This window comes from Lepisosteus oculatus, chromosome 22 (genome assembly GCF_040954835.1).
Source record: "Lepisosteus oculatus isolate fLepOcu1 chromosome 22, fLepOcu1.hap2, whole genome shotgun sequence".
In the NCBI taxonomy this organism is placed as follows: domain Eukaryota; kingdom Metazoa; phylum Chordata; class Actinopteri; order Semionotiformes; family Lepisosteidae; genus Lepisosteus; species Lepisosteus oculatus.
The window spans coordinates 9,506,499-9,531,422 of NC_090717.1; the positions used below are offsets into that span (position 1 = coordinate 9,506,499).

Consider the following 24,924-nt stretch of genomic DNA (forward strand, 5'->3'; position numbering starts at 1 on the left):
CAATGAATAGTGCAATCTAACGGCTTTTGTGGATAAAAAATACAAAAAACAAATGTTTAATAATCTCAGTTCATTGAAGGAACTTAAAACAAATCAATTACTAAGTTTTACAAGTAACAAAATGCAATGATGTACATCAAGGCAGAACTGATGCTTCAAGTGGGCAAAGGCCAGCTTCAAAAGGCTGCAGACTGGAAATACTGTATGTGCCTTTAGAAAAACTGCAGGCAAACCTGATGTGCTGCAATGGAGGTTTCTACCACCCTCCACTCTCTGCAGAGAAGAAAAACACATTTTGTGCGCGGAGCTGATGTAATACAGCTGTGCCGGGGTTATGTGCACACAACCTGTGTTACCTAGTTGTTACATGCTTAAAGGACGTCATGCTGCAACAGGAAAGCCCATGCAGAGCGACTGCTGGAGGTGGGGATGTGGAGATTGCACAGCAGGGACTCAGGAACTCTGCCGATGCTCACTGAATTGATTGGTGGGCAGAGTGTGAAATGTAAAATGTTACCTTGGAAATGAAAAATGTCCAGCACGTCCGCAGTAATCTAATAATCGGTATTTATCAAAACGTAATGGATGCTGAATGTCATCATAGGGCTTAAAGCAAGGCTTCCCAATCGTGGTCCTGATGACCCCAGTGTCGGCCGGATTTTGATCCAGCTTAATTGCTTGATCCTCCATTGCTTAATTGAGCACATTACTGAACAGATACTTTAACTACCTGGAACTATTATATGGACTGCAGTTCTTTAATCTACTGTTTGAAATCAAGCATCAAATGTTATACCTCTAATCTGATACATTTTAGCAGACAAAAGTGATAAACATTAAACTAGTTTAATTAAGGTTTTAATTAATAATGGAAATTCAGTTTATCTATAAACCAACACAACACTTCCACATGAACAAAATTCAAGGTAACCCCTTCTCTTCCATTCAATTCCATTGCAAGTCTTTGCAAGTCTTTCAAGTTAACTCTTTATTACTGATGTGATTTCCAGCAGTTGGGTTAACTAAGCAATTAAGGATTCAGTAACTAAAGCACTGATAAGTTCAGAGTTGAGTGACAGCATAGACTGGAAGAGTGAAGATTGCTCACTGAATGGGTACACTAGCCCCAAACTCCAATATACCACAGCTGAAGGAGGGCACAAGTTTCAACAGAAGGCTTGTTTACTAAGAACCAGAATAATAAACACAGACAAACAGGAGGGAAAATGAGTATCGGTGTTGACAAGCACTACATGCAGGTAGCAGGCATGTACATTAGACATTTCAAAACGTTAGTAGTAAACTTGAGTAAAGGACTGAAATGTTTATGTCCATTCATCACTGTCCTCATCTAAGGTACAGTATTGGCAGCAATAAAAGTTACACTTAGATATATTGCAGGAAATACACAATTTCATTTGAAAAAACTAACATTTTAATGCAGAGGACTACATTTTGGGAACCACTTTTCAGAAATATGTATATATTTCTAATGAGGGATTTTTTTTCCTGAGTAATGAGTTTTACTCAAAACAAAGAGAATACACTTCAATTATTCAAAATCCCTAACAGTGTTTACAACATCTTGGCTACATCAAGCGCAGCAAAACCTAAATTCACCAGCTCCCCATGTACCCAAAAAAAGTTTAAATGGAGAGCAGATTAATTGAGGAGTGACAGCTGAATATATTTCTCTTCACATAAGAGTTGTGCCTTTTAATATTATTTAATATTATTATTAGCTGTAGAAAATGTGTATTATATAGATTGAGAAATTATATTGTTTAAAAAAAACTTTCAAAGTCACTCAAAGAACAAGTTTTAGTTTTATTTTTCCCAATGGTTTCCAATCTTTGAAACTTACTTTATCTGGCTATGAAAGAAGGATCAGAGGGCATGAAGTGAAACTCAAAATTGTTGAGTAAATTGTTCAGCAATCATCTTTTTTGCCTTTTAATATTATTAAAGCAATTTTTAAAGTGGACTCTTTGGAAATTGTATGACACCAGGGTCTCCTTTAACATTTTTGTTTGTTTCAAGGGCGCATATCAGATTGAAACAGTACAAGTAAAGTGCAGCTGTGATCATCTCAACCTACAAAGGCTATGTATTGATAACTGATATCGGTGGACTTCATTCCTGTTTTTTACAGGATGATGCTGACACTGTCTTGTGGGCGTGACCACGATTCATTATCGGAGTGACCTGGTGGGTGAAGTGCCCTCAGACTAAGGGACAAACCGACTCGCTCCTTCAACACCAGTATCACAAAAAGCAGGCTGCCGATCAACACTGGCCTGGAATTTCATTTAATTAGCAAAGCTTCAAATTATGCCAAGGCACTTCAACAATCAGACATCTTTCAGTTGTTTTTTTCTTCACTTCTGTCCTTGTCTCAAAATTAAATATTGAAGTAGCTATGTATTTAACTTTTGTAATAGTAACAGGCAAAGCAGTTGAATTTTTAACATTCGGCCATGCAGGAAAGCAAATCATACATTAAAACAAGTCCTTTTCTATTAAGAGGAAAGAGCGCCCCATAGAAAAGTGCTTTGCGGGTACAGTTATGAAGAATCACAAAAAAAGATTTATTGAGGATATTGGAATAGTGCTGTGTTATTATAATATGATATTACAGACTACATGATAATTCAAATTATTATGCTACAAAATCTTCATTGACCAGTATCTTCTTTATCTATACTTATTACTTCCTTATCGGTATAAACAGTAATATATACAGATATATACTGTATACAGTATATACAGTAAACCTTCGGTTTGGCACAGGAACAACTTTCATTGACCTAGCCAACTGTGTTTCGGGGTTCAAAAAACATCAGCCATGATTTAACAGATATTTGGCAATAACAGACACCCCTTCATCCCTATTAGTCCTTTAAACCAAGGATTTACTGTTTTTATACAGTATGTGTCCAGTCTTAAACAGTTTTTAAAAACCATGAACATTCTGATGACTGAGGAATTGTGATATTTTTTTTGAATGCGCAAGTTATTATTTAGACTATTCTCTTGACCATGTAGACTCAAATCCCTTCCGTGAAACAATATGGGGATTTCATTCCATTGAGTAGCAAGCCACGAACCGTCCTGCCAAGGCAAAACAAAACGAATGAGGCATCAAGCAGTCACCTCATTGCCATGAAACGAGGGTAATGCGGATAATGACAGTGGGCTTGCACTGACAACACAGTTCCTGGAACCTACACAATCAGCAAGTCCATTCATTCAAATAGATATTGCACCCTGTGCAAGGAACTGTAACGGTGTTGTGAATGTGCACAAAACACATGGGAATCCACACTCCTCCACATCGACACACATCCAGGATTCCAACAAGTCCATCTAATCAACCAATGTCAGATCCAAAAAGATGACTTTTTCCAATAAAGGGCTCCGACATTAACGTTTCATGTCTGTCTTCCTGACTAATCCTCGTTGTTATCTCCAGTCAGAGACATCTCTCATGCAGATTCCCCAAGATCCTTCAGGGTATAAACGGCTGAGATTCTTGGACCTATAAGCTATTAGACACTGAAATAAGCCAGATATCCCCAAACGCCTGTTCTTAGTTTGTAACCTTTATTATTTTCTAATCTATGATTCCAGTTTAGCATGCCCTTCCTAGCTCTCTCCGAGTTACACTGTAAATGGGTCAGGCAAATGTCCTTTTCATCAAAATCAGCCATGATTCATGTTTTAGCGATTATAAAAATAATTGTTTTGTTGATTTGTTTGTTGATTTACCTGGAGCTGCTCATGCTGACAACTTTTAGACCAGTTTATCCTGCCTCTTGGAGGTTAATTACAGGTAAAGACACAAAAGAGCAGTGCAAAGATTTCAAATCAAATGGCTTAAGTTCTTTAAACAGAGTTCCTTCAAACACAAGGCCAATATTTTACACTCTTGAATATTTGAATATTTAACATTCAAAACATTTTTCTCCAACTAATTTTTTTCATTTTTTATATATTTAATTAAATATGGCTTTAAGCATTAATCTGACCTTTGCTTTTTAATGGAAAAAAGTTATTTAAAAATAACTTGAAGCACATTGCTTAGTCTTTCTGTTTTCCCTGCTTCTGTTTAATCACTTAAAAAGAGAAAAAACTAATCTTCTTTGCTGAAGGAAGATGTTAAAAGATTCACTGTTAGACTGTGTTCCGTTAAACAACAGCAAATACATTATGTTACTGCATTAAAAAAAGTGATATTTTTTTTTCCCATTCTCTGTTGACCTGTTCGGCATTGTGGTAGAAAGCTTCCAGTCTGAAAGTAAAAAGCTAAGTAAAGAGAGGAAGACAGAAAACTGATTAATGACCACTGTTATAAACATTCAGTACTACTCACAACCACAACACTGATGCACTTTCACCTAAAAAAAAAATCAACACTAAGGGTACAGTCAGATAAGTTAGAATTAATTTTAAACTCTCGCTCATTTTTAGTTTGACACCCCTGCAGAGACCCTTCTGTGCTGATCGGTCACTCTGCATCATAATCCCTCACAAAAGAGTCCGTCACTGTCATGCGGTTGCTAAAAATATGGCCAGGGAGTGACAGCACAGTGACCTTGTAAGATACTTGCCCATTAATTCATACTCCGAGACACAATTATTGCCAAATCAAAAGACTTAATTCTTCCAAGGCTCTAAAGCAGTGGAGGATGTGGGAAAAGGTAACATTACAGGGTTTGAAAATATGAAAATATGAAAAATACACCATGGCTATTTTGTCCATGTCCTCATGTATCCTCTCCTTGAATCTACTTGTGCTGTAAATTAACTAGACAGTGGATCCACTTTGCTAACAGATCATATTCTACAGCCCAGTCACAGCAAGAGGAAAGCCAACTCTACTTAGATAAAACAAATACAAGGCAGCCAAGAAAATGAGAAATAGCTAAGAGGAAGCCGGGACAGCATGTCTGAAAACAGGGATTAGGACATAGAATGAGACTTCTCAAGTGGCTCAACCTGTTGAGATGCTCACCCAAATGGAGGTTGAGATCTGTGATCATGGGTTCAAGCCTGGGTCATGGCACTAGCTGACTGTGACTGTGACCGAGACTGAGAACAGGTGGTGCAAAACTTTGCGAGCTCCACCCAGCACAGTGTGGGATCAGTCAGCTAGAGCTCTCTTGGCTATCAAACTGCTCAGGCACTTAAGGGCTTCAAGTGCTACCTTTAAAGAATGCACCTATCCTCCAGCTGGGGCTCCACGCTGTGCAGGAGGAATGTCGAGCCTGCGACATGTTGAAAGCTGATTGGTTCAAATGCAGGTGGATCAAAGAAGGGGACTATGAGCCTAGACGTGCAAAAACACAACCAGCTATTCTAGTGGGTATAACAAAAATAATTGGCGATCCTAATTTCTTTGAAAAAAAAATTCTGAAACAGCCTGAAAATGCATCATATTGCCCAAGCCCAATTTGCGTCAACACCTTTTTCTGGCGATGTGCACTTGTGACATGTTGCAGAGGTGGAAGAGCAATGCGGGGGTCTCTTCCAGTCTAGCTTGCCAAGGAGGCAGTGCCAAAAAAAGAGAACAAGAGGGGCATTAAAGGGCGGTAGGATAGCTTTAGCAATGTCGAGAGGACAAAAGCAGCTCTCCCTTTTTGTAAAACATTACAAAATGACATCAATACTAAATTCACAACCTGGTCATCATTTAAAACAATTGCTGAGTTTCTTCCTGGGAACATGAATCAGCTTTCCCTCAACAAATACTTATTGAAATGCATGTTGCCTTTCTCATACAGCAATTAAGCTTCCCCTTTCCTTGTCACTGATGATCTGAAGTAAAACAAAGTAAATCAAAACCAACTATGCAGTTTTGCCATGGTTATAAGAATGTCCTTCATAATGTATTTAAGCAGCAAAATGGAAAATGTAGTAAATTTTCTTTTCTCATTAACGTCTCTGTAAAATTATTCAAAGTTTATCCTCACAATGGTTGCTGTGGAAAGTGGACCGTTGTGCGACGCAGGTGACAGGAAAACAGCTTGTACTAAGTAACACTCGTTGATCCAGAGGCCTTCCATTGCTTAGAAACAGTGCATACTGTTCTGTGTACTAATCCCACATCACAAACAAAAAACACAAATCTGTCAGAACCATTCCAGCAGACTTGTTTTCAAGGAAACCTTGGAAGAGTAATGAGAAGGAGAGTACGTCATCTAACTAAAATTAGGATCTAGTTCCTGACATCTCTATCATATCACTGCCACAAGTTTCAAACCCAGAAATTCTGTTTTTCTTTGCTTAATCAACCAGTATATCATCTTTGGTATGATGCATTTGTTTTAACATGTCATTTCAAGACACTCAAATCCATAAAGTCTGTTAATTTCTCTACTGAAATTGTATATGGCTAATAAAGTGATCTTATCTTACACAAGTAAAGAAAAAAACATGAACAAAAATACAGATCGGAGAATCATGATCTTTTTGCATGAACTCCTTCAGCACGTATCAGATATAATCTCTCTGAGCATTAACAAACCAAAAGCACTGGAGCATAGACCTAATCAGCCCAGACAGCTGTGGGATGTTCCATCACTCCTCCTGTGCAGCTGCAGCTAGCTAGTGAGGGCTGGTCACATTTGTCTGCAGCTGATGGCCTTGGCATGTTCGCACAAATGTTCTAGTAGGCTCAGTTCAGGAGACAAGGCTGCCAAATCAAGACCTCAACATTGCTTTTTGTAAGGTTGTGCCTCAGTAATCCTAGCACTGTGAGGCCTCGCACTGTCCTACTAGAAAACATCTAGACTGGCTTACAGGAATGGATAAAACATTCCAACAAGGTGTTCCACCAAGTAACACTGAGCAAGTCGGTTGCCCTCAAATCTGCACCAAAAAGGTCTTGTATAAATTCCTCCCACATTGTCACATTTCCATCCATAACTGATTTGAAGAACAGGCAAATGAGCAAAAAGCTTACTGCAGCACCTCCACATTCTCTTCCATGTGGTCTGTCAAAGTTAAATCAGGACTCATCGATGAACAAAACACTCCACTGCCCTCTCAGTCAACATCTCAGATGTTCTCTGGCCCATAAAAGATGTCTATCTCACAGAGGCCAATGCCTTAACCCCAGGCTATAATCATACTGACGTGGGGTTATGTCCTCTTGAAACGTTTCAAGCGGTAGCCTCTAAGTCTATAAACGTGAAGGTGGTGGCGTAGGACAGGTGTTCTAGGATGTAGCCAGACCCTCACAAAGCTGCAATACCTTGTTTCTCTGGACTAGTCTGCTAATAACTGAAACATACCATCTCATTCTCCAAGTAACTACAAGACGGTCTTCATTACTCAAGCAGTGCATGGGCATATCTCTCCCTGCAGATTTATTCTAATTCTATATCAATTCATGCCTGTAATTTTGAGGCAGATAAAATAATTTAGGAGACTTGAACTCATAGGTTTGTTGACTGTGCAGTAGAGATCTGTGGCATAACAAAACACTATGTGTGTTAATTAAAATGAAAATGAATTCATTTGTGATGGACTGGCATCCCCCCATCCAGGCTGCTTGCTGGGATAGGTCCCAGCTCCCCTGTGACCCTGAACTGAGTGAAGCGGTTTGAAAATGGACGGAAAAATGGCAAAAATCATGTTTATACCCAATGAACAGCTGTACAAATTAGACTGCTGCACCAGTATCATTGAGGATAAACATATAAGAGAATTAGCTTTTGATTATGGTCATGTCCATTTCAGTTAGTAACATTTCTGTGGTTCACTCCAAGCACCAAGGGTGTACTGAGGGGTTTATCACTTTTAAATTTTTTTTTTGTTGTTGTTGTTTCTTCATTGCAACTGCTGAACTCCATATTCCAGAATAGTCCATTTTCAAGGTTCTACCAAGGAAATTAACCTCAAAGTCATGATACTACCTCCTTTTCTTCCCCGTAACCCAGACATCAAAACACTGTCAACTAGAATTAGTACCATGTGCACAAACTGTTTTCCCACCATACTGGGGTTCAACTGTTTTTTTAAAAGAGTGAGATGAAGCTGATTTTCTCAAATTAACAGAAATTACCTGCTGTGAACTAAAGGGCAATCTTTTTACAACAAAAAGTTCTTCAGAGAGAACTCCCTGGGAACAAACTTCTTTCTGAACAAAACTTTGTTTTTTTTTAGTGCACAATTCTTTGTTACCCCACTGTACAGATGATACACACGCCGTTTTTCAAATGTATTCACTTCATTGGAATGATGTCCCATTTTTTTAATGATGTTTGATAATGATTTTTACGTAAATATTTTTAATCATAATTTGAAAACCCAAACTAAAAATGTTATGGGTGAAAGAACTTGAATCCTAACAAAAACTGCGTAGAAAACTATAAAACTAAAAATGCATTGATTGTATAACTACTCAGCCCTTTTACTAGGGCACACCTATATTAATGCACTTGTACAAAACCACTGTGTGCAGTAATATCGCTTGACATAATTTCAGAATATACACACCTGTCTCTGTAAGGTCCCTGAGACAGGCAGCAGATTTCAGACTAAGATTCAACTATAAAGACCAGCTTACTATATGCATATTTGTAGAGTACACGACAGATAATATGAAAATGTGGTTAATCCATCCATCCACCCGTTTTCTAAGTTGCCTATCCAGCACAGGGTCACAGGGGAGCTAGTTTCTAGCCTTGCAAGCACAGACGCAGTGCCCAAATAACCTACCAGCATGTCGTTGGACTTTGCGAGGAACCACTGCACCACCATGCTGCCTGCGTTTAAGACTAATCACACGTGTAAATCACTGCACAGCACAGCACTCCAACTTCCATAAACAAGTGAAACCATAAGATACACAAACTCTGCCAAATACGGCTGACTTTCAAACTATTTTAATTTGGGTACACCACCAGCATTTTCTTTTAGGTGAAGACCATCGTACACCTAAAAGAAAGAATACAGATGTTAAAATCACGGACAACTGTCAAAAGTAGATACTTTGCATTGGGTGGCGAAGACCAAGCTAAGATACATTTAATGAGGAACAAAGAAACACATTTAAATGGGGGCTGTGGATCTACTGAAATATATGCTTAAAAATCTGAATTTCGTGGACTACTGAGATGTGTTCTGTCTCGAGTTTTATACACGTGTTACTAAAAAATTATAATTATGTTATGCTCTAATCACAATAGCACTGTACAGAGCAAAGTCACATTTGTCATAAATAATTTCTGAAAAAAAGAGGGTGGAATTTATTTGCACCTCTACGTATTCTTTAAATTAAACTTAATAAAAACAAATCTACAGTAAGATTTTGCTCATTAAAACTGAAATGCAAGCTTCTGAAACTGTACAGGAGCCTCCAAAGCTTTCCTGTTTCCCTGGGATGGAGAAGGAAATAATACAGAGACCACTTCAACAACCATGGACCAATGATCCCTGATCTTCACAAACAGAGGGATGTCTATGAAATAATCCACCAAAAGATTAATTAACCACTCTGTTTTGTGGTATCCATTATTAAGACATTTAAGGTTACCAGTTATGGTGGCCACTACCAGGTATAGGACATATGTGCATCTTGCCACCATGGATTGTGAAATAAGTAGCTTGGAAGATGGCTGAAAAAGGACATTTCACTATGATAATGATGCATCCAAATCAAGGACTGGGTAATTGCACACAAAATATTTTTGACTGGCCATTTCAATTTCCAAACTTCACTCCAATTAAACATCTGTGAAATCAAAAACTTGTGGAAGGAAACCAAAGGGTCTATAATTATACATGGAGAAATGTCCATAAACATCCCCTCTAAATTCCCAGAACACAACAGAAGACATTGTCAGTGTAATCCCTGCCAGAGGAGAATTTACTAAACACTAACTACAAGCAAGAAAAGATTTAACCATTATGTTTTCTGGACACAAATCATATGCAAAAAAATATGAATTTGCTTTGTACAATTCCATTAAGATTACAGTATACCTTTTTCTAAATTTTTAAGCAAAAGACATTACACACTTATGTTATTTGATGCTTACTAATCCTATTTGATCAGAAATATAGATAAATGTGCAGGATACTGTAACACCAAAATCATGTCTAGATATTTTAGTACTACACTTTTTAACATTTGGGTTGATAAAGAGTACACATCAGCCATTGTGTCCTCAACGTCAGTCGTGAAACTTTCAGAAAGGTGGTAAAAACAAAGTACTAACTTGGATCCAGATATCATTGCTGGATTGTGCACAGATCATCTTGGACCTTCAAATTAATTTCGCACGCAGGGATGTCCGCCAACTAAAGAAAACATCAGTTTAGATGAAGATGAAAACGGTCCTGAACATGTGTCTCACATCATGCAATGAGGACGCAAATTTTCGTCAAGCTCACCTGAAAGTCTGGCTTCTGCTTTGATCACAGCTTTATCCCAGCTTGCCATATCATCAGCTTATACTGCAGCCTCTGCTTCTGATAGGCCACTTTCAAGGCACATCTTCACAAGAAATGGTTTCTTTTTATATGATTTTTGTAGGTAAATATTAAATGGAAAACCAAAGTAGGATGTATAACACAGTGTATGCATATGCCTCTATTCTATTTCATTGGCCAAGTGACAGGTAGCCGCGTTTTAAACGGTATGAACCACAGCTGGTTGTGAGGTTAATCAGTGTCACTGCAGCCAGGTACATATCCCTAGAGCCCCACAGCCCGTTGCAGTCTATACATACAGTATGTCTATATATATGAATTTGTGAATCACCTTGTGTTATGTTTTTATATTGAAGACAAAGTCTTCACCTCTTGTGAAGCATTTTTGGCAGATGAATCACTAACTCACTTAAGCTCTTACCCGTATAAATGTGTGCACACATATAACATACCCATACGATAAAAAAAAAGATAGTTGTCCGAAAAAGAAATAAAGTCCTGTATCTGCAATGGAAACACAAAATAGCACATCTGCAAAATTGTTGATAGAGTTTAGCCCCAGATGATCAAATCATGATGTCCTGACTGTGTGTGTCAAAGTGTGCTTAAGCAAGCATGCCAAGAAAAAGGTCTTATCGACAGGATACCACATGAGGCTAACCAGCAGCCATATTGCCCATCTTAACACTTGCCTCTCGCCTTGCTCAGGCTGGATCATCGCGATCACCAGATCAGTTTCTCCCCAGCATATTTCCTCTCCCAGCAGCCCCACCCAAGTGATTCGAAAGCACCTCCCTGGAGTGGCAGTATCTAGAACTGGGACTGTACCATCAGCCAGGGCCTGCTCCTGCTCCTGCTGCTGCTGCTGCTCCTGCTGCTGCTGCTGGAGGGTTTTACGTTTCACGTAATCGTGGTCAACCGGTGTGGCTGTGTAAGGTGGAGATGTCAGACCTGGCCCGGTGGAGGGGAGAGAGTTCCCAGGCGCCTGCGCCGTGCCCACAGAGGAGTGCGAATCCTCGTCGTTCACAGACAGAGGCTTCTCCCTGGCGACGGGGACAGGACAGGAAATTGAGCAGACTGACAACACACCACCAGGGGGGGGGCTACGCTCTTCTACAATTACAGGGAACATGCTGTGGGATTAGAGGAAACCAAAACTACTTTTCACTTAGTCAACACGTCGGAGATCCATACCTGGTTTGGTGTCACACAAATTTCAAACCGAGGGAACATAAAGCAAGGGCAGAAGGAGAACTATGATTTTCTGGAGTTTGGACTGGATCAAACCTACGAAGTTTTACTTCTGTGGCGAAAATGGGGCAACAACTACACAGTAGGAAGACACTTTGATGGTCTGTAGGATTTTGAAACAAGCTAAAAGGATTGCTAAGAGGTCAATGACCTGTAATCATTTTCTCTCTTCTGGTGCAGTTTACATAAAATGTTTGTTTGTAAATGGACAGCCCGCTCAGCACCACCGAGTCTATTAATAGCCGTTCTGTGTACATGCATTTTTTGCTTTTTGATTCCATCAGTTTCAATGTGCTAAAAGGGTGAAGCCTCATAAAACCTTACAATTACTACAATTCAATTAGAACAAATCAGAATATGTATTTTTATGTTTGGATGCCTGTTCACAAACATGTTTTTCATTCGGTCGCTTGAGAGCTTGCTGAAACTTACAAAAGCAAGTAACGTCAGTGCCTCTTCGCCATCCGAGGGTTATACCAAGTTATACCATCACATTGTTTTCTTCTAATCGCCCAAGGAAAGTGGCACAGCGCATTGGTGCAATCCACATTTTAGGGACACTATATTTCAATATTTCCTTCCCCCCGCCCCCCCCAACATTAAAATCTATACAGTATGCTTGAGAAAAACACGATTTCTACGTATGTTCTGACTGTTACATTGAAAGGATATTTACTATATCCTACATTAAACATGCTATACATACACTGGAGTAGCACCACAAGGAACAAGATGTCACCCACCTCCAAAGTGGCCTTAATCAAATTAAAGTATTTTTTTCCTGCACTGTGCATTAGTTTCAGATACATATAGAATGTGGAGATCTTTCCTACGGGAAAGACTATATTTGACTGCTATAGCTTAGCCACTTTCCCCCGGGATGCAAACAAATACTGTGTGCCATAACACAGCAAAATATGTCACAGGGTAAAAAACAACAACATGCATTTAAAGTTGTAGGTCTCCAATTTTAGGAAAAATGCAATCATACTGTGCTTTTTCATTACCGTCAGCAACACAGACAAAATAATGATTGTGTTTCACCTTGATAGCGCTTTCGTGTTTTGACAGGAACAGCCTGTATATCACGAAATGGGACAACTAAAGCCCTTTGCAGGACACCTACAGTTTATCTGGGGAAGGCAAACCCGCAAGTCTAGAAATCGCATTGCAAGGAGAGATGATATGTTGCAGTAACGCCCACTGTATACAGTGCTTCTCCGTGTGGGGGAAATAAAATCCAAAGTGTTGTTCAATTATGCACCTTCAGAAAAGTACGCTAATCGTCTATAAAAAGGAAAACGTGTTTTTTGGCTTTTACAAAAACAAACAGTTTTAGAGATGCCTACTTCTCACTGGCTTTAGGCATGCTCTTCTCTTCTCCTCTGGCGAAAGGGCCATCAGCCGCCTCCTTCAGGATATTGAAGAGCATCTCGTGGTCCAGCTCCTGCTCCCCAGCCTCCAGAAGCTTTAATATGGAGGCGCAGAGCCTGAAATACAACTGAATGGGAAAGGCCTGTATGACACATCGCTCGAAGGAGAAGCCCTCCCCTGGGTTCTGCTGCACTAAAGCTACCTCAAAGGTATCCTGCAGCCACCCCCCCTCCCCGGCCTCCCTGCAGGACCCAGAACATCAACTGCGCCTCCACTTGCCAGATACAATCCGCCTTCTTCACCGGTCTTAACGATCAGTCAAAAACAAACATATGCTTCTACATATTCCCACTCAGCCCCTTCACAAAGGCTGAATAAAAACCACTAATGTGTTCTTTTTTTTATTAATATCTAAGATATTACTGGACAGCTGGCATAATTAATCCCCAGCTCAAAGCTCAGCTTCAGTCTTATGAACTAATTTGGTAAAAAACAGTGCTTTTATTAAAGTCAATCCATCTTCATTCTGCGGATAAAACGTTTGGGTTTTTTTGGTCCAGACTTTCATTCTGTGGGTTTTTTAATTTAATATATCGGTCTCCGATGTGTTGTTCCATGGATTCTCTACAGAGCTGTTCCACAGGACCCACTTCCTTCGATAGAATTCGATAGAATTCCAGCAAATGTCTTCATCGGGCACAGGGGACAAGGAAACACTCTTTTCACCATGAATTCTGCAGGGCCCTTTCCCTACAATCCCGAGACCCTTTCCCTACACCTGACCCACCTCCAGGGCTTCCATGGCCAGTTCAGGGGGGTTATGGTAGTGGATTTTCCGGGGGTATCGGGCTGCCTCTTCATGTAAGTAATGAGCTGCCTGAAAGACAGGACAAGGGTAATTAAGACAACAGGACCCAGGATCCAGTTCTGCCTCCTTCTGACCCTTTTGATGGCAGACCAGTCAATGAGATTGTCCTAACAGCTTGAGTTTGATCCCTAATATTTTTTCTTATTTATTCTTGGCATTGCACACAATGTTTAATGAAGAAAACCTTTAAATGGTTAAAAAGCAATGAGCGGCAGGAAGATTTTAAATAACACAGTTTTACATGGAGGAAAGGCTGTCCTGCTGGGTTGAAGAGGGCAGCTGAAGAGAAGGTCTCTCTTGCTGTGTAACACGAGCGGAGCAGCAGGAGACTGAAAAGACTTGCTGTTGGGTTTTTCTGCTTTTATTTTTAAGAGCAGTCAACATCCTACATATACTGTATGCAGTTCTGTATTAGTGTGTCAAGACGAACATAGCTCTCGTTGCATATAGGCAGATTGCTATAGACACCTGATTGAATACAAAACACCTTGTTTTAATGTAAAACCACATAAAACCAGCTTGAACAACACAGCAACATGGGGCTACTCTTTACAGACTGGGCTGATTCTGACCTCGACATACGCAAATACTTAGACAGAATAAAGTGTTTTTTTTATCCACTAATATAAAGTGTTTTATTTAAAAAAAAAACATAAAATAGCCTTAAAATAGGAAAAAAAACTTTCAGTCAATACATATATTACTGAAAGTTATCCTGTAATTAAGCTTCAATTATTGCATTTCTTGTAAATAAAAGAGCAAGTTTTTAAAGTCAATCTGAATAAACAATTAAGAAACATTATTTTACCATTACAATGAGATATTTAGCACTTCTTAATGAGAGGTTTAGTCATCTTTCTTCTGTGAATTGTCTGCAGGATTAGGACAACCCATAAACTGAAATTTCCCTCGTTACGAATGGGAGTAAGAAGGTAAAACATGCACTCCCTTCACAAAATGGCTTCTCTTATTCAACGTCCTCAGAGCTGAGAAAAGCCAGGCTTGCGTTGCACTTTGACGTCTGCGTTTTCTGGAGTGCCTCCAGAAGCAGCGTGCTGGGAGTGTGACTCTCTGCCGGCACCTGGTCAGACCCACCACGCTCCCACCTTAACACTGCAGGCTGAAGCAGCAGGAACTCGTGGGCAGAAAACATGTTGAGCACAAGGCAATATGCGTGGGCCCAAGCCACAAACACATCAGTGGCTCCATGCCTGTCTGCCTCAGAGCCTGACAACGCACAGCCGGAACAGACTAGAGAGGATGTCAGCGTGCTGACTCACAGGCTGAGCCGAGCCAGGGGTACGGCCACTCTCTCTGATACCGTCACAAGACTTGCTCTCTCCTGCCTTCCAAATTTCCCTCACAGCAATCACAAATTCAGAGACCATTTCAGAGGACATGCTAGTAAACTACAGCGAAAGGATTAATATGAACTTATTATAACGGACCCATGTGCCTTTTATTGTCGACATCATTCACAATACACTATTGCCTCAATCTCGAGAGCCAAACAAACATGCAGCTAGTGTGCGTTTTCTGCAGACTGAGAAAGCTTGACTTCTGCTCGGGGAGTTACTCTGTCATTTAGTGAGTGCCCGTTTGAAACTTTCAGACTGGCACTTAGAGAATGCAGACTTGAACATTATGATGTTGCTGAACGTAGTTTCCCAGGCAGATACATTTACACTTGCCAGAATTTGGCATTGTTTTTTTAAACCCAGATCCGGAAGGAGGTTCTCAAGCCTGTTGTTTGAAATTGTTGTAAAATCAGTAAAAAATGGGAGGTATTAACAAGCCTTTATTATATTAGCTTTTATGTTCCTATGTATTGACCTTATCAGATCATATTTTTCTCACAGATTCATTATTGCTGATCAATTTAATATAGGACACCTTTAGTGCAAATGTTTGCTTAGGTCCATCAATTAATTCTGCATACATGCAAAGTATCAAGAACGCAAAACACAAATGATATACTGTATATGTTCATACAGTATATCATATATAAGCCATACACATCGCTCTCACCTTTTATTAATCTAGGTCTAATTTAAAGCAAAAATGAAAATGTGCAGAATTCCAGCAGGAACAGGAATTGAATTGTGGAACACATTTCTCTGTGAAAGCAACCCAGGAGTACAACCAGTAAAAAAATAACATTAAATTCATTTTTACTGTACACAGACATAGATAAGCATTAAAATGCTCTGGAATCTTGAGTCTCCCCCCCCCCCAGCAATAGAATTGCACTAAATAGTACATGTCGGCTTGCAAAGAATAATCACTACCACTACAGAACCTTCCCAGCAAGTCCCTTGCTTAGAATTGCAAATGATGCAAACTGACACCTTTCACACGCTCTTGGTGACAACACTACGAAAACGAGCATTCATCAGAATATCGCCCAGACTTCAGAAGCTTTCCGACTGGATTACTCTTCAGACTCACTCGAAACGAAGGAATTTTATCTACAGTTAGCATAGTCAAGTGCTGTCATACCTCTGGTGTGAGAAAAACAAACAAACACAGACACAAAAATACATTTAACTATACATTCAGTTCAGTGTCATTTTCAGGTCTCTACATACATCATCTGATCAAGTTGTGGCATTTTCCGTTTTCCATTCTCTATCTATTATTCCTGCACATACAGTGAATGCTGTTTCTTAAGCGTAGGCATGGATATGCCCTGCTGCTCGGCATCTCCAGGTGATGCAGCTTCTGAAAAGACACCTCAAACCTCCCTCAGAAAGAGCATGACTGGGAGGCAAATTAAAATGTCACACTTCTTTGATGCCTGATAGTTGAAAAACTACAAAGAAACTCATACAACAGATGACAACAATAGTTTGCTACTGAAGCAACTGTTTTCTTCTGGCAGAAGTAGTTTTAAAATTTAATTCGAAAATGTTATCATTTATCATTTTTAATTTTGTATTATAATTTTCATACAGGGAGGCACAGTGGTTAGCCTTGCAGTACTGGGGCCCTGATGTGCTGTCTACGTGGAGACAATGTATACCAGTGCTCCAATTATTTTCCGCGAAGTGCTCCAGTTTCCTCCCATAGTCCAAAGACATACAGGTAAGTTCCCTTACTCCTGGGAATGCTGGCCCTGGCGTGAGTGTGTGTTTCTGTGTTTATGTCTGCCCTGTAAAGGACTGACTTCCTTCTAGGCTATCCCACTGCTTGCTGGGATACTTTCCCGCATCCCTAAATTGGAAGAAGCGATAGAAAATGGATGGGTGGATGGGGGGGGGGGATTTTCATATGCTGAACAAACAAGAAACATATCAACACCAAAGAAAAGAAAACAGCATGACAGACTGCTGCTGTACTTGATTTGCCTCTCCATGGGTATGGGCCCAAAGGGCTTTTCGTCCCAGACCTGTTTGTAGAGCAGCAGGTAGTCCTGGGGATGCTGCTTGCGCTTCTCCGCGATCTTGCCCAGCATGTAGTGAATGAGCCACTCCTCCTCGTCCCCGTCCCCCTCACAGCGGGTGGCTCCTTGGAAACACTGGGAGGCCGTCTCTAGCATGGAGTCTCTGCGCTCCTCCATCTGAAACACACAGAGGACAGGTCAGAGGAACACTAAACCTGCTCTGGGACTGTATGCATCAGCACTGGGTCAGGGTTTAGATGCTCTGGAACTGTATGCATTCCAGCACTCAGCACCTTAGTCACACTAGAGCGGCTCTAGGACTGTATGTACGTCAGCTCTGAGAATCTGGTTCACGGGAACACTGTAGCTGCTCTTGGACTGTATGTGCACCCAGACCCAGCATCTGGATCAGAGGATAGTTGTTCTGGGACTGTATTCAAACCAGCTCTCAGCAAATACTGTAGGTCAGAGAAACACTACAGCTTCTGTAGCTTCACTAAATCTCTAGATTCTAAACTATATACATATATTACCATACAAATGTAATCATTTTCACAATCTGAATGATATGCTTCACACCAGCCACGTTTCTGTTTACGCTCAAAAGAGTCCATTTCTTTCAAACTGATCCTGCCTCAGGCTTTGAAAACAAACCTCAGACCACACCAAAAGAACGGCCACTGTCTCTAAATACAATATATAGTATATATCTGTTGTACACAGGGAGACTTAGATGGGCCAAAAAGAGTTAAAGTACGGGTTTTCACCAACATTATTCCCCCACACCAATTGAGTTTTATCAAGCAAAAGTACAGCATCCGTTCTAGGAGGAGTGTGTCACTGAAAACATGAGACAAAACCACGCTTTTGAGGGACTTCACCTGACCTGCCCAGGCTGCTACAAAAATCACTTAATGTTGCCTTTAGCTTATTCATCCCACAGACACACTGAGTGGGTGCCACACATTTCAAACCTTTTAATGCAGGTTAAAAGTAGCTGACACATATGGTATAAGAAGCGATCTGACAACCAGATGCAACAGTGAAAGTCTAGGCTCTTGCCTCCTAGAGACAGTAACAGGAATCACTGTACGAAGAAAAGCACCTCACAGCTGTCATCTGCAGGGCAAAGGCAGCTGCTGTAGCTCTGCCTCACCTCTCAGACACTAATCAGCATCACTTTCTGCACCTGACTGAAAAGTTTCCTTTTCAAAAAGCACTCAGACTCCTTTTAGTGTGATCGTTTGTGCTTTGGAGGGAACAGACTCTTTCAATGAACATGCTTTGCTGTTCTGACTAAAAAGTACACTGAAAAATAAACAGGGTGTTCTCTGATAAAGACAACACTAAGCCCCCAGAATAAAATGTAATGTTAACAAGAGCAAGGCTGACATCAACAAAAATACAAAAACCTTATAGGTCAGAAAAATCCCATTTGGTAAAAAAAAAAACAATTTATTTGTCTGTCAAAAGAGTCTTATTCTGGAAACCTGCTAAACAATCTCTGTTCTGTTTAATAGTTTAACACCTCATGGGTTGAACACAGAATTAGATCTTAAACCCTTTTTATAAAAAAAGTTGATTTATAATAAAACAGATTTGAATATATAATTTGAAATGATAAATTAGAAAAAGAAACTATTTCTGGCAACAGCTGTAATTCTGAAAATATATTGATATGTCTATATCATATAGTGATACATGGGTCTTAACTGCTATTGCATTTATGGCCAGATGGACCTTTTTAACCTCATGATTGTCATTTTAAAGAAAAGGTCAGCTTCCTTTTTTACATGAAATGCCAGCGATGAGGGAATTCCAGCGTGTATCAGATCGCCATCCAGCCAAAAACGTTTGCATTGATAAAGGCTTGTGTTTGCCGAAACACTGACAAGTGTTAATAAATTGTTTTACAGTAGAGGGAGTGTGCACCCGATTGATGTTTGCCATTGGTACTGATTTCTCTACTGGGCAGCTCATCTTGAATCTCTAGGTGTGTGTGTGTTAAGGATGTAACGTGGTCTGTGGCTAAGGATCTGCGTCTGTGACTGGAAGGTTGCCGGGTCAAATCCCGCGGCCGGCAGAGGAATCCTACTCTGTTGGGCCCCTGAGCAAGGCCCTTAACCCCAACTGCTCCAGGGGCGCCGTATGAATGGCTGACCCTGTGCTCGGAGCCCTAGCTTCTCTCCCTGTCTGTGTGTCTGTGTCTCATGGAGAGCAAGCTGGGGTATGCGAACACACAAATTCCTAATGCAGGAAATTGTATAGGGCCAATAAAGTGATCTGATCTTATCTCAATTTTCTCCTTCTCCACACGGCGGGCCTCACCTGCTTGACCACCTCCGGCGGCAACTCCGCCCTCCACTGCTTGAGCTGGCGCGAAGCGAAGGAGTGCAGGGCGTAGGACATGGTGCCGTACTCGATCCACAGGGACAGGTTGGAGCAGTCGATCTCCAGGGCGCGCTTGAAGCAGTTGAGCACCGACATCGAGTGCTTCCAGATGGGGCCGTCGCTCTTCAGCTCGTTGGAGTTCAGCTTGTCCTGTATCCGGCTGGCCCTGGCCAGAGCCATGCCAGCCCAGGAGTCAAACCTGCCAGGGGGACAAGCACACCAGCCCCTGACGTCGGGCCCCATCAAGAGCCTCCTGCCCAACGGCGCCAAAAACCCACGGGCCAACAGGAAATATACTGCCTGCCGTCTATAAAACAAGCTAAAGCAGGACTCACGATTCATCTTTAGAACCGTCTAATGTTTCTTCATGTTTATTCTAACTGATAAACATTACTCTCACGTTTTCTCCAGGACTTGAGAGCTTACTGCAAGCTTTTAATTATTTCAAAAAAGGCTAGCAAGCCAATTTAAACAGGACAATGTGGATATCTACCAGTTTGTACATTATGTTGAAGTCACTTACTTAATTCTAACCATATACAGCAAGAGAAGAAAATAATAAATAATCAAATTGCAGTCATAACACAGACTGAGTGCATTCAGTATATTAAGCGCATTATATTTCCTTAATTATTTTCCAAGCAGTTTACTTGTATTCAAAATATAAATAAGCACAGACAGACCGATTCGTACTTTATTTTCTAGCGGTAGAAACACATTCAGGAAAGTTCAGGAAATAAAATATGAAATAACCTTTTAGGTTCATCATTTGACACAATAATGACATGGCTGAAATTGTCGTGCTAATCAAAAGATACAAACAGAAACTCCCATTTATGTCTGAAAAACGTTTCAAAGTGGGAAATCTGTAAAACAAATATCACGTGTCACATAGTGGGCAAGCGTGGTGGATGGCATACTGCCTCCAGAGCTGACTGACCTGTCAGGATGCACGCAGATATCATGCATGTAGAATTTAATGGCCTTGGACTGCTCTTTGTTTTTGAAGTGATAATCGGCAAGAAGGTAATACAGCTCATTCACCACAGGAGGGACTGGACCTGCCCCATCAGGAAGACAAGGCACCTAGAGGAGAAGGCAGAGGTGGGGTCGGGGGGGGTGTTAATTGAGCGTTACTTTGATGGGCTCTGGACCAACCCTGCTCTGTTCCTTGAGGGCAGAGGAGTACTGAGATTTGAATCCCTACTGATTCCTAAATTGCTTATTTTACCAAATCACCTTTCTAACAGATCTCATGTAACTGTCCTGTATATAACTGGCTATTTAACAGTGACTGGACTGGGGTTCTCCAGTTAGAGATCCTTGATATTAACAGTCATGACTATCAAAATATGCATCATATTTCTTCTGGTTAACTGAAATGGGTCACTGATTACTCAATCTGCTCCATTTTCTTACCATCCTGACTTATGGATAAACAGACACTCCCTGTCATGATGCAGCCACAGCTTTGTTTCTGTTCAACGACATTATGAGATGAATGAGATCTTTTAGCTTGCATCAATTTATTGTCTCTCGGAGAGCCTTTTCGTGGCACTACACCGAATGTGCCAGCACTGTACACAGAGGCAACATGCCAGAAAAACAAAGGGAAACTACCTTTAGGAGAAGAGGAGATACACTTTAAAAAGGGAAAGCAAAAAGAGAAAATAAAAGAGGGAGGATGCAGTTAAAATACTACCTTTAAGCATTAAAAAAAACAGTATTGCTGAGATACCTCTTTTTAAGACTAAACACATTAATGACTCAAATTTCTCCATGGCCGACAGCTATATAAAATGCAGCTGCCAGGAGAATTGGATGGAGAAAAACGGTGGAAAATGGAAAGCGAGAGAGTGCAAGAAAAAAGAAAACTGCTACAGTATGTTATGCTCATAGTTTGCTCGGCATGTTATCTTTGGAACGGCCCCCGCATAAACAAGCGCATATAAACAGCTGCTTGCCACAATCCGTTTCCAGCAGCGACTGGGAGTAAAAAAATCAACACAAGCGCTTCCAACTTGAATGTGCTTCCCCCCCTCTGCTGCTCGGGATTTAGTAATCGGAGACCCCGTCCTGACATCGAGGGGGTCCGGCAGCAGCAACGATTTCCTCTATTTGCTCAGCGCACACCGAGACCACGGCCCCACGGTGCGAACACTTACTCAGACATGCCAGGCACAGTCCTCCCATTATTACTGACTGGAGGGCGGCTGCCAGCTCAAACAGCACAGCTTGTTATGTTTTTACTAACATTTTTTTTTTCCATCAATATTTATAAAGACAGATATACAAACAGGGCGAACCGGTGTAAAATCCAGGAGAGCCTGACAGCCACATATGCCCACAGTGAGAAGAAGAAATAAAAATATACAGAAGACAGCCGGGACAAACAGATGCATGTAATATTATTACACAACTTACGGTGCATAAGAAATGTACAGTGTGACAGATATTGGATGAGGACAGATATCATGCTATGATTCATTCACAAGACAGTAAAGCCTTGATTATTCAAGAAATTTACAGTCATATCTGCTAATAAACATTTTACTGCAGTCTTTGGGTGTGCAGTTTATTGCTAAAGAGGACTATAATGAAATGCAGTCTAGCTGCACAGGGAGCCTCAACTTTTTGCTTATGCTTACAGCGGCATTTTGATTTTTTGTTGCAGTTTTGTTTTTATCCCCCATAAATTTATGACCTCACCAGTAAGTACTACCTCACCAAGGGAGGCTCTGAGGAGTGATTTGGTACCTTCAAAATCCCTTCTAAGAAACTATAATTCTTACAGGCAGATAATTGGAAAATGCTCTGTGGGAAACATACAAAAAACGGGATATTTCCAGAATGTCATCATCAGACAGATTGCCAATGGACTTCAGACAAATCTTAATTTTCCAACATTAAAATGTACACTTAAGTTTACTGTATATTACAATTATAATCCTATAAATATACACAAATGGACTTTTATAAATGTATAACCTTCAGATATTTTTTTTACCGTTTATTTTAACGTTTAAACTGCTTTTCACTCACATGTACCGAGACTTAAACTGAACAAAAAAATTATCGGGGGTTCATCAAGCTACAAAAACAAATCGGTCACCAACTCCAAAAATTATATTATTTCTTAAAACCTTGCCATTAAACTGGACTGAGTGCTGGCAGTGGCAGTAAAATGTTCTGACACACTTGTTTTGCACCAGTAAGGACACACCCGTGTGTCCTGGGGCACATACCTTGTGAGACGCCCCCTCAATGTAGGCCGAAACCTCCTCCACAGTCAGAGTGGGCTTGTCACTGCGAGGGACGATGCAGGAGATCCGCTTCAGGAGGTTGGCCAGATCGGCCGACACGGTGCTGGTCTTGTAGCTGTCGAACTCGGGCAAAGTCTTGGGCTTGAAGTATTCGAACATGAAGAGAGCGTCGGTCCACAGCAGCTCCACCTGCAGCACAGCAACACGGCAACAGAGTAAACAGCCAAACCGCCAAACCGCCCCCCCAGATGCCAGGTTCTCTTTCCTTAAAGTCGCCGGGGAAGCAAAGACAAGTCCCACAGCACAGGACTCTCGCCCAGTTTCAGAAACTACAGCAAAGTATTTTCATACCATATAACACCAAGTCTGTCAACCTGTATTTATTCAAACAAATCCAGAATCTTGACGGTGGTTTAAAGGAAAACCGCCGTCCCAATTTCTCAGAGCGGTTGTTAAGTCTCGGCAACGAATTAAGTTCACTGATGTTATAAGAAAAAGAGACAAATTTCAAATTAAGCACAAACTCGTCAACTGTGTGTGAAAGTACTGGAAGTCGCCATGTTGTCGCAAACTTGCATTCAAGTTCCCACAAATTGGGATGCGTTGCGGCCCTTCCTGCTCACTAGTCTCCAAAATGACTCATGTAATTTAGTCAAGCAAATACCACAGCAGCAGGTAACAACACAATTAAAATAGCTAAAAGCACACTGCAAAATAAAACTAACTTCAATAAAAATGAAGATGGGAAGAGACAAATTATGTAGCATAATTTACTTTCAAAAAATACTTAAGAGGATGCGGTACATCTACCTTCTTATTAAAGCCAAATTAAGACTGGTTAAATATCTCTCTATGTATGCACCTCATGACTTCTAATGCTCGGTGGAAAAACAAGCTGAATGAGCAGCCCAGATTGCCTAGAGCCTTGAGGTGAGATATACAAAATACACCCAGGTGCTTCACTTTCTCATCTCCTGACAAAGAACGCCTCTCAAAACAAGCTGGACTACAGACCAGTGGACATTGTAAAACTGTCCCCTTCTGCCCAACAGCACTGTGAAGATATTTGTGCAGATGGCCTTTGTCAATTTCTTCAGTTCTGTGAACCATTTGCATGGGAATACTTTACATACCGCAGAAAGCCGTCAATATGTTCTTCAAGTGAACGGCAGTCTACATGCAGAGACGTTCCTTAGATGCTCAGATCAGTCAATATTTCCTCAAATCTTTCATTCTCTTTGCTTGTGAATTCACTTTCAATCCTTATGGGAGATTTCATATTTTCACTGCTAATCATATCCCTAGTGGTTTTAACAATCATATGCTGGAGTAGAGGGAAAAAAGAAAACTTCATCAGATTAAATCACATGCAGCAGACAAAATAGAATTCAAGTAAACAAATACTTCAACATACTGTAGCTGCTTTCAAGATTCTGAGTAATTCCGAAATCCTGAAAAAATAGGTTTTTGACAGTAGATACGATTGTCCTTACAACAAATTCTGATTAAAACTTCAATAAGGAAATTCACAATTTGCATATGTAACTCTGACTTGTGAAAATGTGTTCCCTGGCCATTGATCAACAAAATGTAATTTGAGGTAAGCTCCTATTTCTCCTGAAACAATCAAGAGGCTATATGAATCCATTTCTGAAGATTTAATAATAAGAATAAAATATCTACATGAGCAACGGCCAGTTGGGTAAGCAGGTAATGCAAAACATATATCAAGCTACCAAGCATTCAATAATTGAAGACAGGGCAATTTATTAATCCAGAAATTAATCCAACCTTAAAATGAACAGGATTGTGTTGCTAATGCCAGAATCTGCTGCCAAATCATGTACAATAACAACCGTGATAGAACTGTAAATATACCAGACTCCAGGACTCTGACTCACACAAGCAAAATCTTATCCCTGCTAGATTTTATTATTTCCCTGCTTCTGCCAGCT

The 24,924-nt window shown here is 40.5% G+C and overlaps 1 protein-coding gene across 6 annotated transcripts in view; it reads right to left on the reverse strand.

Annotated features, from left to right (window-relative positions):
- cabin1 (calcineurin binding protein 1) overlaps positions 1-24,924 on the reverse strand; it is a 111,544-nt gene that overhangs the window by 68,643 nt on the left and 17,977 nt on the right. For 4 of the 6 annotated variants that reach the window (XM_069182354.1, XM_015366280.2, XM_015366281.2 and 1 more), the window contains exons 21-27: positions 22,952-23,158; positions 20,647-20,792; positions 19,644-19,905; positions 17,322-17,492; positions 13,853-13,942; positions 13,041-13,192; positions 11,269-11,483 (exon numbers count right to left, since the gene is read on the reverse strand). In XM_069182354.1, coding sequence (XP_069038455.1) covers positions 11,269-11,483; positions 13,041-13,192; positions 13,853-13,942; positions 17,322-17,492; positions 19,644-19,905; positions 20,647-20,792; positions 22,952-23,158 — 1,243 coding nt within the window. The remainder of the gene's footprint in view (positions 1-11,268; positions 11,484-13,040; positions 13,193-13,852; positions 13,943-17,321; positions 17,493-19,643; positions 19,906-20,646; positions 20,793-22,951; positions 23,159-24,924) is intronic. The other 2 variants (XM_015366283.2, XM_015366282.2) reach the window with 1 other exon arrangement.